At 34.5% G+C, this 12,774-nt stretch overlaps 1 protein-coding gene across 8 annotated transcripts in view; it reads right to left on the bottom strand.

Annotated features, from left to right (window-relative positions):
• Positions 1-12,774, bottom strand: part of PCDH7 (protocadherin 7) — a 285,619-nt gene that overhangs the window by 224,026 nt on the left and 48,819 nt on the right. For 5 of the 8 annotated variants that reach the window (XM_082759484.1, XM_082759481.1, XM_082759489.1 and 2 more), the window contains exon 2: positions 10,127-10,186. The exons of the other annotated variants lie outside the window; for them this stretch is intronic. In XM_082759484.1, coding sequence (XP_082615610.1) covers positions 10,127-10,186 — 60 coding nt within the window. The remainder of the gene's footprint in view (positions 1-10,126; positions 10,187-12,774) is intronic. 8 annotated transcript variants of the gene reach the window in all.

Genomic DNA, 12,774 nt, shown 5'->3' on the forward strand with positions numbered 1-12,774 from the left:
GTCCTCCATATCACTGCAGACTACACATAGCTTGATTGGAACGCCCTGTTTTATAAGTCCCCACTCCACCCCCCACAACCCTGGTGATAAAGTATTTTCAGATTTGAATGCTTGCTGTTAGCTTTAATGAAGGCTTTTTCATTGCTGAAGCCAGGTTTATTTTTAAGCAGTTACAGTAGTCTCTTGACAGTGTAATACAGAACTGGATCAGTAATTACAAAGGGGAATCAAAATTATGGTCACTCTAATGTGCATTCTTCTAAATGATTACTTCAGAAGCAGGAACGTGAAACTATTGTTTCAAACACCAGTCTGAGACTCCTAGAGATTTAAATGAGTAGTCTGCAAAAAAAATAAGATCACTTTTTATTTTTTTCTCTCTGTGAAGTTATCTACTCTTTTAATTAGTAGCAGCATATCGATTAATAAAAATATAGAATACAGGCTGTTATCCTATTACAGGTTAATACTATTATGTAAAAAATAATAATAAGGAATTGTACTGTTTATCCACATCTAGTCATACTTGTAATCTGACAATTTGTCAGTTTACCACACTGAAAGCTGATCCAAAAGCCCCTGAAATCACTGTTTTCTTTTACTCTCAAGTCCAAAGTGGGTCTGACTCAAACCCTGAAACAAAGCCCTCCAAGCCCAACTTGTGATTGCCACTTCTGATGTTTTAACCTCCATGGTAGGCTAGTGTAGAAGCGATTTATCTAGCACATGAACTGATACTATCTATAGGATTTATGAAATCAACAGATGGCCTTAGACAAAGAGTATTTAAAGGAGATTTTATTTTTTAATAAATTAATTTGAGATTGGAGATGTAACCAAAATTCTGGTATGTATTTGACTTTATCCCAGAAATAATTCAAGACAGATCATCCAGGTTACCATATGGACTGTATTTCACTCCTCCTATTAAAAGTAGATTACAGAGAGGCTAAAGCTACTTATGATATTTCAAGCTTACCAGCATTAATTTGAATAAGAAAATAGATGAGGGAAGCATGATTGGCAGCCATCCCAGCTATACAAATTACAAATCTCTTCAACAGAATTTCAATGGATTTTAAAATTGAGTAGTAAAAGATCTAGTGATAAATTGATCTTTTTTTTTTCATATAGCAATATTTTTATTTTTTTTCGGTATCAATAGTGTCGGTATCAATAGTTTCCTGTAGGAACAAATAAAAATAAAAATGTAGTACTTGTATTTTATCCTAAAATAAAATGTAGTATTGCGAAGAGTTATAATGAAAATTTGGAAGTACACACTGTGTTTGATATTGGTACAAAGAAAAGGTCTGTTAATGTGTGGAAAACGTGCAATACATGTATACACAGTGAGTTAGGAATTCAGTATCAGGTGCTAGCCACTGATATCCATCCTTGGGGACTCGCATTCCAATTGCCTTTTCTTTCCTGGTTATGGCATGTACAGCCGCCACTGCAGCTGTACAAGCCCTGAGAGACAGATGCACGAGCTAGAGAGATGACACAGATGTCCAGAACCTTCCCACCTACCACCTGGCTGAATTCACACTGGTTATTGCAAGATGTGGATAACCATCTGTACATCTGTCTAGTACTGACACTTAAGGGTCATAATTTAGAAAGAGTTAATCACTGGAGTAAGTTATAGCAAGTATTTCTGAAGATTCAACCCTATTCCTACATGCACTATAATGGCTGTTTGTAATTGTCTCTTGGTACACTTCAGCATGGCCAGAATATCAGAGACTCAGCAGAGTTTACCAAGAGAATTTTAAGAGGAAGGTTTTACTACATTTGTAATGCCTTAGACAAAAATTAAATGGTTACAGTTTTAGGACGATTTTCTGCCCTTTTTTATTGATAGCAATGTTAAAAAAAAACAGTATTCTGAAAGTGGCAAAACTGAAATCATTATACCAGAGTTTAATATTTTTTGTTTGTTTGTTTGTTTGTTTTGTTTGTTTGTTAATTCTAGTGTAGACACTGCACACGTGTAGATGGAAACTTCCCAGAACTTTTTAATATCAGTCACCAATCAGCAAATTCCCATTGTAAGTCACAAATGATGATTAGTACTCATTTAAGCAATCCACACCATACCCTGTGATGAAAGATGTTGTATATCCATTTAATAAACAAGACAGCCAAGGCACAGAAAGCTAAGGTGAGTTCTTTCACCCCAAAAAGCAGGTCGGTGTCACCAAAAATGCAAGATCTCTAATTTCCACTTCCCAACTCTATGTAGTAAACTGTATTTTATAAGCTATTCATTTGAAATGAGGGTAGCTCATGCCATAAATGCAATCTTTACTGAGATAGGCCATTCGATGGAAATAAGTATGCATGTATTATATATATGTAGAAATCTTAAAAAGTAAATATCAAGGGAATTTTAGTTAATAGATTAAATGGCATTTCAAAAATATTCCATCTTCTTCTGTGCCTTGTTAATATATTATCTTCTTACATCACTTACAGTAATGAATTCTGTAAAGCAGAGGTCCTGACATTGCTGTCTGACCTCCCATAGTGTAAACCCTATTTTTGGAAGGCTGTTTTTTTTCCCTGCATAGATGGCAATAAGCCAAAAAACTCAGGTACAATATAAAAATCATACTAACAACATGTATAAAAACAGTACACATTTGTCAAGAGCCATTCCACTAGAAGTAACTTTTTGAGTGAAATTAAAATTCGTGTGGTGCTGTTAACTGACAGTTCTAATTTCAGTGAGAATGATTCAAAGCAAAGTGTAGAAGGCTGCATGGAAGTTCTCCACAGAACAATACAAAATAAAACTGTTTTATATTTAAAATAATGCTATATTTAGAAATTAAATTACTTTATAATAAGATACTAAAAATCTAAGTACATTTTATTGGACCTATGTTTTTACCATTTTTAGTTTTCATATTAAGTCCAGAACCTGACACCTTCAACATTAGAAAAATAAAGGAAAGCTAGAGCCTGCTCCAAGAGAATGTATTGTTTTTAGCTCCCTGCACACACTCCAAGTTCTCTGGGAATGCTCTGATGTCTGCACATAATCCAAGCACAAGCTTTGCTTAAGAGCTATGCTCAGATTTATGAAAATATCCAAATGGATCACCTCTGAAAGACAACAAATTGAACTCCATGGGTAACCAGCAATTATCAACTCCTTATCATTGCAAGATGCTCAGACCAACTTCACATACTTTTAAGCATCTGAAACACAAGGTGAGCACAGCATGATGTCACAACGTGACATCCATTCTTACAGACACATGCAACTGTATTATTTGCATTCTCCTTTAACTGTCCACTCTACAGTACAAACTCTTAATTCTGCATAGGAAATACCTGACAAATTGCATCTGGAAATGTATGTCTTTTATTCCACAACACTATCTATAGCTGCTTCTTTCAGACTCCCTTCAGCCTTAATTCACACCTTTCTAATGCCCTCCACAGGGAACATTTCAAAATGAGGCATGGAGGCAGGATGAAGGTGAACCAAGAAAAATATGGTATCTCTCACAGCTCATATAGTTTCCTTCTTACAGGCTCCTCAGGACAAAGAGTATTGTCCTGTTTTCGACAGGGATGGAGTTAATTTTCTTCATAGTATCTGGTATGGTGCCGTGTTTTGGATTTAGGAGGAAAATAATGCTGATAACACGCCAATGCTTTAGTTGTTGTTGAGCAGTGCTTACACTAAGTCAAGGACTTTGCAGTTTCTCATACCAGCCTGTCTTGGTGGAAGCTGGGGGTGCATAAGACACTGGGAGGGGGCACAGCCAGGACAGCTGACCCAAACTGGCCAAAGGGATATTCCATACCGTATGGTGTCATGCTGAACAAGAAAATTGTGAGGCGTTGGCTGGGGTGGGAGCTGACAGCTCAGGGACTGGCTAGGCATTGATCATTGGGTTATGAGCAATTGTGTTGCACATCCTTTTTTTTTTTTTTTCTTCTTTTTTTCTTCTTGTTTTCTTCTTTTTCTTAATAAAGTGTCCTTATCATATGAGTTCTTGCACTTTTACCTTTTTTTAGCATCCCACTGAGGGGGAGTGAGCAAACAACTGTGCAGTGCTTAGCTGCCTGCTGGGTTAAACCACCACAGGCCTTCTGGTGTCCAACATGGGGCCCAAATGGTTGGTGTATCTGTTTTACATATCTGTGTCATTGCCAGAACTGAGTATATGGTCAACAGTTGCACAATACCATTGTATCAGTTACTTCCATACTATGCCTTTTTTTCCAATTTGTGGAAAGTCTTTACCCAATGTCAACAATGTCAACAAATTCACACTTCTCAGTCATGAAACACTCAAATAAAAACATAGATGCTATCTATATCTGAAACTAACAAAAAATAGCAAGTTTCACTTGCTTCCCAAATATGAGACTTTAGAAGAGGTGTGAGCTATAAAATAATTTTTTCATAAATGCAGCATGGGTAAATCTAAACCATTCTTTGATGAAAGCACACTGAAATTTATATATACAGAACTGTCCCATATGCATAATGATGAAAATTAATATCTGTTTCAAACAGTTTGGCCATGAGGCATTTTATATATATTAAGAAATTGAGGATTTGACCTGAAAAACAGTTCTTCCAACTGCAGTGAAACAGAGGGCATTAAAGTATTTCTACAGTATCATACCACTCTTTATAGACATATCTACACATCTCATCTCCGTATCTTATAAACAGATGACAAAACAAAAAAGGATCAAACTATTTTCTCTATTAAGATAATGAAAAAAGTTTTCTGTCTTCACAGGTATAACCCTAACAGTGGCAGACCTAGTAATGGAGACGAAATCTCCAGGTTTCTAGCCCTGCAACATCTAATACAAGGCTAGCTTCCTCATCTCCATAAAAATGGCATTGTGAGGGTAGTAAAATCAAATGTATGAACTATATTCTGGTCTGTGCTGTTTACATGTATGTTAAAGCAAAGTGAGATGAGACATTTCTACTTACACTCGTTCAATGCTAACTGATGTTACACTTAAGTGCAGAAATGTTTTGAATTGAAACACGTGTAAAGATCCTCTGAGATCAAAGGCCTTTGCATAGTCTCTGAGAGAGACTCCAGAAAGGGTTTCATCTTAAATACTCCTAAATCAACCCAGGCTGACATGAACAGATTTCCACAGACACCTATTTCACACCATGAAATCTTTCAATTTTTAACCTACACAGATAGCTTAGATAAAACACTGACCTTTGTAACAATCATATCCGCCCATTAAAATTTATGCATGTGTAAGCCTGGTTATGTGCCAGCTTACTTAGAGGTGGAAGCTGAGATCAGGGCAAGTCAGGTTAGAGTTAGCTCCCTATAGGGCATACCTCTACCATGCTCACAATACACTAGTGAATAACAGAAGCAAATTGTCATTCTTCTAGCAGGAAAAAGGAAAAGCAGATGGGCATTTATGACGTAGAACTACACCCACGTACTCTTCTGGGGTTACTTGGTCTCTGTAACACCCTTTTGCTTGTATTTGCTAAAACAAAATTGCTCTGAACAGTATTCAAGACATGATTATTTTTCCAGAAACAATTGTCTGCATACAGTTTCACAGTTTAAAGAAAGGTTATTCTGTGTCAAAAGCTAATTTAAAGCCCTGTTACTTTCTGAAAACTCTGCAAAATGCAAAACCAACAGGTAATTAAGCCTGATAAAGCCTGATATTAAGCCTGATAAAGCCTGATATGTTACAGAGCATAATTAGGTTTACTGAAATCCTTCAGAACATTCTTCTCCATCACACTTTGAATACTAGCTTTCTCAAAGATAATATATAAATAAATACAGTATTAATATGTATAAATAATAAATAGTACAAATCTTTTGTAAACCAGCTAGGTTGGCACTTGCTATTCAAAATGGTGTTACTGGGCTAAATAGAGGCTTTTAAAATGTGAAAAGTAATCTGATTTGGAAGAAAATTAATTTTGAACTAGATTGGAAAACATGAATGCCTTCCTTGAATTCCACCACTGAAGACTGCCAAAGGTTCTGTTGTAAACGCTCGAGGACATGTTGAACTTTTTCCCCCCATTAGCATCATAACTCCCTCAGAAAGGGTGACAAACTGCTTTCTAGTGATAGATAGCTCTGATGCCACTTCTAGGAACTACAGATCAAAGGAAAACTCACTACTGAAATAATTCATCTGGGTATGATGAAGAATAGTAATTTGACTGTGGTTTCTTGTTATTTTCAGACACATTCTAACTAAAACAAATAGCTTAATTTTAAACAATGAAATTCTGTAGGCATGTTCATAGTGTTAGGGTTATGGCATTCATCACATATTACAGCCTTAATGTGCATTCCTGTAAAATATTGAGAACAGTACAGAACAGCTGGAACAGTTTCTCACATAATTAAAGTGTGCCCTAAATGTAACGTCAGAAGTCAAATAGAATGTCTGTGAGCACAAAAGATTATTTTTTGCCCCAACGTAGAGGGAGATAATCTTGAGTTTGAAAGTATGCATAATAAGTATGCACTGGAAATTTAAATGTTGCTACTGCATTTGAGAATAAAAAGCTGTATTTTAACTAGCTCAGCAAAATTCAGTCAACCTAATGACCCTCAAACAGAAAAATGAGTAATGGGCTAAATTATGGATTATCACACCAGATTTTTTTTAAATGGTGAGTGGTTAAATCCATGCCTCTGTGCCTAAATGAAGCTTGCAGGAAGACCAGGGACAGAGGTTTTTAATAAGCCTGAGAAATCCCAAGAGAGGATTTTAAGCTGTTTAATAAACCTTCACAAAAACAATTTATTTAAATTAAACTATATTGCTCAATCTTAGACTAAAATATAGTCTGGGCAGCCAAAGTTTGCCTAGTTTTATCCTTAACTTTAGGTTTAGATGGATAGGTTAACTAGTTGAGTACTGATGACCGTACCTAATTCTCCAGATACATTTAGATTTGCCATTGGCATCAGTGAGAGCACCTTCACAACCTGTGACAGCACAGTCCTGAGAAGCACAACCATTAGGAACGGAAAAGCTGTGCCACATAGCTCAGTTTCCCATTGGTTGACATTCCTATATCATTCCTACTAATAATTTAGCTCATTTGCATTTTAAATAGTTAAAACAATTTCATATCACATCTTTTCGTAACAATTTGCTACTGACATTTCTTGTTCTTTGCCTTGTATAAAACAAACATGAAGGTCATCTGACACTAACAGAAAAGTTGCATGTACTCATATAGGCAGTCTCAATGAGTTTATCTGACCTGTTCATATGAATAAGGCAAATGAGTAGACGAAAAGTAGGAAAATGAGACATTATGGATGTGGTTTTCTTCCTCATCCATGCAGGACAATGGCAAACAAAAAGCAGAATGCCACTTGTCACAAAAAAGCTTTTGCTCCCTCATTCTGACAGAAAAAAAGACATTGCCCAACAATGAAGCAGCCGTAGGAGGCGCAGAGGAAAGAAACAGATGAAAAAAGCTATATCACCACTTGTAATTTTGAAACTCCCAGTGTCTTGCAAGTTGATGTCACAGAAGAAAAAATCCTTCATTTGGTCTCCTACTGTTTTGCTGACCTTTCCCCATTGGTGTTGTAGCAGGAGGCAATATAAAAGTGCTTTTATTCCATACAAATTGCTTGGCTGCTAAACTCCGTGAAATCTGAAAATTACAGTAGTGGCACAATATTTTTCAAGGATCCTCTGCCGGTAATTGCTTTGACCAGAAAATTAAATATAGAAGAATGAAATTGCAATGAACACAGAACACACAATTTTGATTTCATTCCTAGTTGCAGAAAAAATTTATTGAAATATAAAGTTGCTGTGTCTGAGATAAGAATCTGACCACAGGTCCTTAACATTTTTCTTCACACTTCCCAGCTTAAATTCTTTTTTTCTGTACTAATATAATGTCTATATTATGAAAAAAGGTTAGCATTTCACAAATATATTTGAATACTTCATGCATTTATTTCTGTGAAATGTTACGTGTTAAATACTTTTTGTCTTTTTTTTCATATTTAGTTGACCTTTACAGCTGCTCTGAACTCACAACATATGATCTATTGAAATTAAGAAAAGGACTAGAAAATGCAAAGAAAACAATCTGTGTGCCGAACTTTTGGACAAAACTGTTGGTGCTAATTTTTATAGATTCTTCGATATTCCTGAACAATGCCTTCCAACTGAGAATTATGCTTTTCTTGATTTCATCTTATATCTTTTTCCTTCTCATGCCTGTATGTTTCATTTTTCATTCCTTTTCTCTTGTATTTTACAATACAAGAGAAAAGAGACCCATTTGTCCATGGGTCTCTTTTATGCAGAATTACTAAAAGTCACAATGTTTATTCCTATCACTGAGTTCCAAACTAGAAAAGTTAAATAATTAAAGTACATAGAGAAAAACTGAATGAATTAAAAAATAAAATAATTGATTTTTTTAATTTTAATTTTGTTCGTTGATTTTGATCACAGAAAACAAAATCAATATAGTAGCAGTATGTCGACTTAGAAGTTTGATAATATGTCTCAGTACAATAAAGAGTTCAAAGCCTCTTTCTTTTTACCATAAATTCTTCCACTTGGAACTAATTACCCCAAGTGGAAAGAAAAAGTAGCAGATTGCCTGTTTTGAAGGGTTAAACACGAAGAGTGAGCTAATTCAGACATAAATACACAACAAGCAGGAGATAAAATGTTGTTTTTCAGCATTGTCATTCTTAGAGTTAAAAAGCCATATTAATAAGGAAGGCAAGTGATAATACAGTATTTAGTTGCAAATATAATACAGTTTCCTCTCACAGGAAGGATATGTATACTAGAAATTTGAATAGCTGAAGTTACATTTTATTCATAAGAAAAAAAACTTGCTGAAAAAATGTTAGTACTTAAAATACTCTCTTTTGCTCTTTCTTATGATGAAGAAGAATGCAGCAGTTATTGAAAAGTAAATATTCAGCCTTTGCTTTCTCTAAATCATAAGTTGATGTAATATACAGGTGATCCAAATATATATATATATACAAATATTTATATAGTAAATATAAAAATAATATGTGTATAAATTAAATTGGAGTTGGAACCACAGCCTTTTTCTTTACATGATCTAAAGAGCTTAACAGTGACTGCAGAGCTGAAGAGGTTTTCCCTACATGTGGTTTTGATATTGGCAATTGTACAATCCTTGGCACAATTCTAGTCTAGAGTTCTCTAGCCAAGAGCATTAACTTGTGTTTAACAACCAAACAGTATGCATATGTATATACATTCAGGTGACTGGTGATTTCCCTATTCACTGGTACAGTCATTTAGTTTGGTTTCTTCTCTGCATCTACCTCAATTTCCTTGTAGAGATGTATTTTCAGCGAAAACTGAAGGATCCATGAATGTTTCCCCTAATTTCTCTCCCTCACTCTGTTCCCAAGTAGTACAAAGATTTTAAATGATAAAACATTATCTGGTTTTCCAGAAATCCAGTTCTGAGGTATAAAATATTTTCTTTCTTCATCTAGCACATTGTCAGGGTTTTTTTTTTTTTTTTTTTTTTTTTTTTTTTTTTTTTTCCAACAACTCACAAATACTTCCTTTATTCAAATACTCAAAATTCAATCTTTTTCACACTCATCTCCCAGTTACTAATTGAAACAATCATCTAATCAAATTTCAGTCCTTTTCAAAGATGGAACAAAGCAGAAAATTGTGATATTTTTTGTCATCCTGTTCATACTCCTAAATTATGGTATTTGATCCTGTGCCTTCACTTGCAATCATTTCTGCTTACCAAACCTTTGTCACGTACTGTTTATATCTATGCTTTGGATTCTTGACTCTGCTCAATGCCTTTCCAAGTGTGTCCAAAATGTGATCTGAATCTTTTGGTTTCAGTTTTGGTGGTGTGTTCACTTATTTATTTATTTATTCGTGATTTATTATGTGCTTATTTATTTATTTATTTGATAGCTTTGCTTTCAAAGTCCACTTAGTTTTGCAGTAACCCTGTCCCCTGGGAATCAATTTCTTAATATGAGAGTAAAGAGAGTTCATGTATTATGTGATCCAACATTCTTTAGTGTTGGAGTATCATTTCATAAATAATGCACTTACGAGCACATACATTCATTTTACATGATTCCTCAATGTGGCCAGGGTGCTGCGTAGTCTGCATTGTATCCACCTACAAAAAATACAAAAATATGTGTCTGCTTATCAGGATGTGAGTAGGGTTTAGCTAACATAATCCTGTATCATGGATCTTGTAAGTGAGTAAAAAGATTCTTCCTTCTTATTTTCAATATATATACATATATTATATATTCCATAAATTAACTATTTGGCAGTGAAAGAATGAGAATATCATTATATATTGTTTAACAAAAGAAAAGGAATTAACTGAACTTTGTCCAGTAACAGGATGGTTTTTGATCACAGAATAAAGAAACTGAGTGAAGATTCATTCCTTCTTCCTTTCTTCCTTCTAGTTACTGTGAACAAAGTAAAACAATGTAAGTGTTTAGAATATCAGTGCCAAACATAACTCTTCTCCATGAAGTGACTGGATAAATAGTGCACTAAGTCACTAACAGTATTAGTTGAAAGAAAGAACAGCAATTTTATAAGAAAACAAATATGCACCTTATCTTCTACCCCATCCCTCACTCCCCTCCCCAGCACATGAAAAAGAAAGGAGTAAGGCAGCAAGATTTAGAGAGCAGTATACAATATATAATGATAACTCTGTGAAAATGTAAGTTAGTCAAAATGCCAGATATAAACTATTATGCTACAAGGTGGACAAAGAAAACAGAGAACTAAGTGAAGGCACGTTTTCTTTGAACTACTGTGATCAATAAGTTTATGAAGTAAATGACACATAAAATACACATCTAATGATAAAGAGCGAGGTTTCTGTCTAATATATTCTTCTAAAATAGCTCTTAAATTATCACTAAGAGACAAGTCATCTACACAAAACCCACTAACCTGATGTGTGTTAGTTGCATAACACAGTTTGTTGGCATTCACCAGATAGTCTTTTCAGCCTTTCCAGTATTTTTGTATTATTACTTTATATTTATTTCATATCACTCACTACTAGTTCCTTATTTTCAAACATTTTAATGAATCACTTCTAATCTATTACACACACAAAGTTAAAACCAATTTACACAAGTGTAGAAAAGCAATGTCAAGGATCTCTACAAAGCAGCTTTTACTCTATGAACATAATCCATAAAAGACTCCTAAATGTCCTCAAATAAGTAACGTCTGTTCCCCAATCTAAATATGATCTTCTTACAGGAAGCCATCTGGGACAAGCAAGCAAAACATTCTGCTTTGGTTGCAGAAGGAATATATTTATGCCTCAGTAAAATTCTTCATCATCATCAATCCAATTATATGCAAATCTCTTTCTCTCTCTTTATCTTAGCTTGCCTAAACAGCAAAAATGATAGGAGAGCCATACAAGCTTTATAGAAATGTAGGTAATGCATCTGCCTATCAATCAATTGATCTATCTATCTATCTGTCCTTTATGAACACTGAGTACTTCAAAGTTGCTAACCTCAACAGTATTCAAATTTATATGAAAAGTAAATTTAACTAACTTTAAGGAGAATAAATGCACTGAAATGGTAAACTTGTCAAGTATGTAATCAAAAGAGATCTACTAACATTTTAAATAGCCTTCTCCAAGCTGAAAACACAAATTGGGAGCATTTGTAAGATATTTCTGAGGCTGAAAAGGTTCATAGATATAATATTCCCTTCCATAAGCAGAGGTCTCTTCTAGCAGAGATATTCATGCTATTTGTCAAATCAAGTCATAAATCAACGCAAGAGGAAAGACAGAAAAGTAAAAACACAACATTCAGTAAACAGTAAATTATCTGACACATAGTAGAACAAGTAATTATTTTTATTTATTTTTTTTTTTAATCAAAAAATGCAATACAGTATGTCCTCACAAATTCAAATGATCATGGGGGTCTCAGTGGGTATATTTATATTACCTGCTGATTTGGTACAAAAAAGAAGGATGACAGTGGGATTTGCTGTATTTCTTTATATTGCATTTTTACCAGCAATTAAGTCTGTACCACTTGCCAATCCTAGGCATACATTATCCAGGCAAAGAGATCAAATTGACAGAGGATCTAGCTACTGCATGGCAAGTGCTACAAACCACCTGACACCCTGACAACAATTCTGGAAGGAACCTGCTTCAAAAGGATCAGTGGTGCACTAAAACTTATACAGCAGGACTCCAAATATAGACTCAAGGAAAATTCACAGCTATAAAAAAAACACCTTCCTGTGCTCTGTATCAGTGATATAGTTGCATCCATAGACAAATTCATCCTGCTATTCTAATGACTGATAGAAAAATAAGAAAATACTCTTTTTTTTTTTTTTTTAAATTTTCCTTCTCCAAATTTCTGTTAAATGAGCTGCTGTTTTCCTCACTTTTCTATTGCAGCTGAAGAATCTTGCTAATTTCCCGGAAACTGATACTACTGTTTCTTTCCTCTTCCCATTTTCCAGTGTGGAAATGCACATACACTAAAATGAGTTAAATGAAGACTTGAAAGTCCCTACCTCAGTTTTCCCTCAACTAATCCAGTGCATAATACAGAAATACATGTCTGGAAGCTTCTTCTTAAATTCACCATCCAGTTTCTGTTTATCATAGGTATAATCTCATGTATTTCCTTGATAGGTTACAATTTTCTTGCATGAATATTTCAGTGGGAAATCTGTTCC

This window comes from Aythya marila (assembly GCF_965140915.1).
Source record: "Aythya marila genome assembly, chromosome: 4".
Lineage (NCBI taxonomy): Eukaryota > Metazoa > Chordata > Aves > Anseriformes > Anatidae > Aythya > Aythya marila.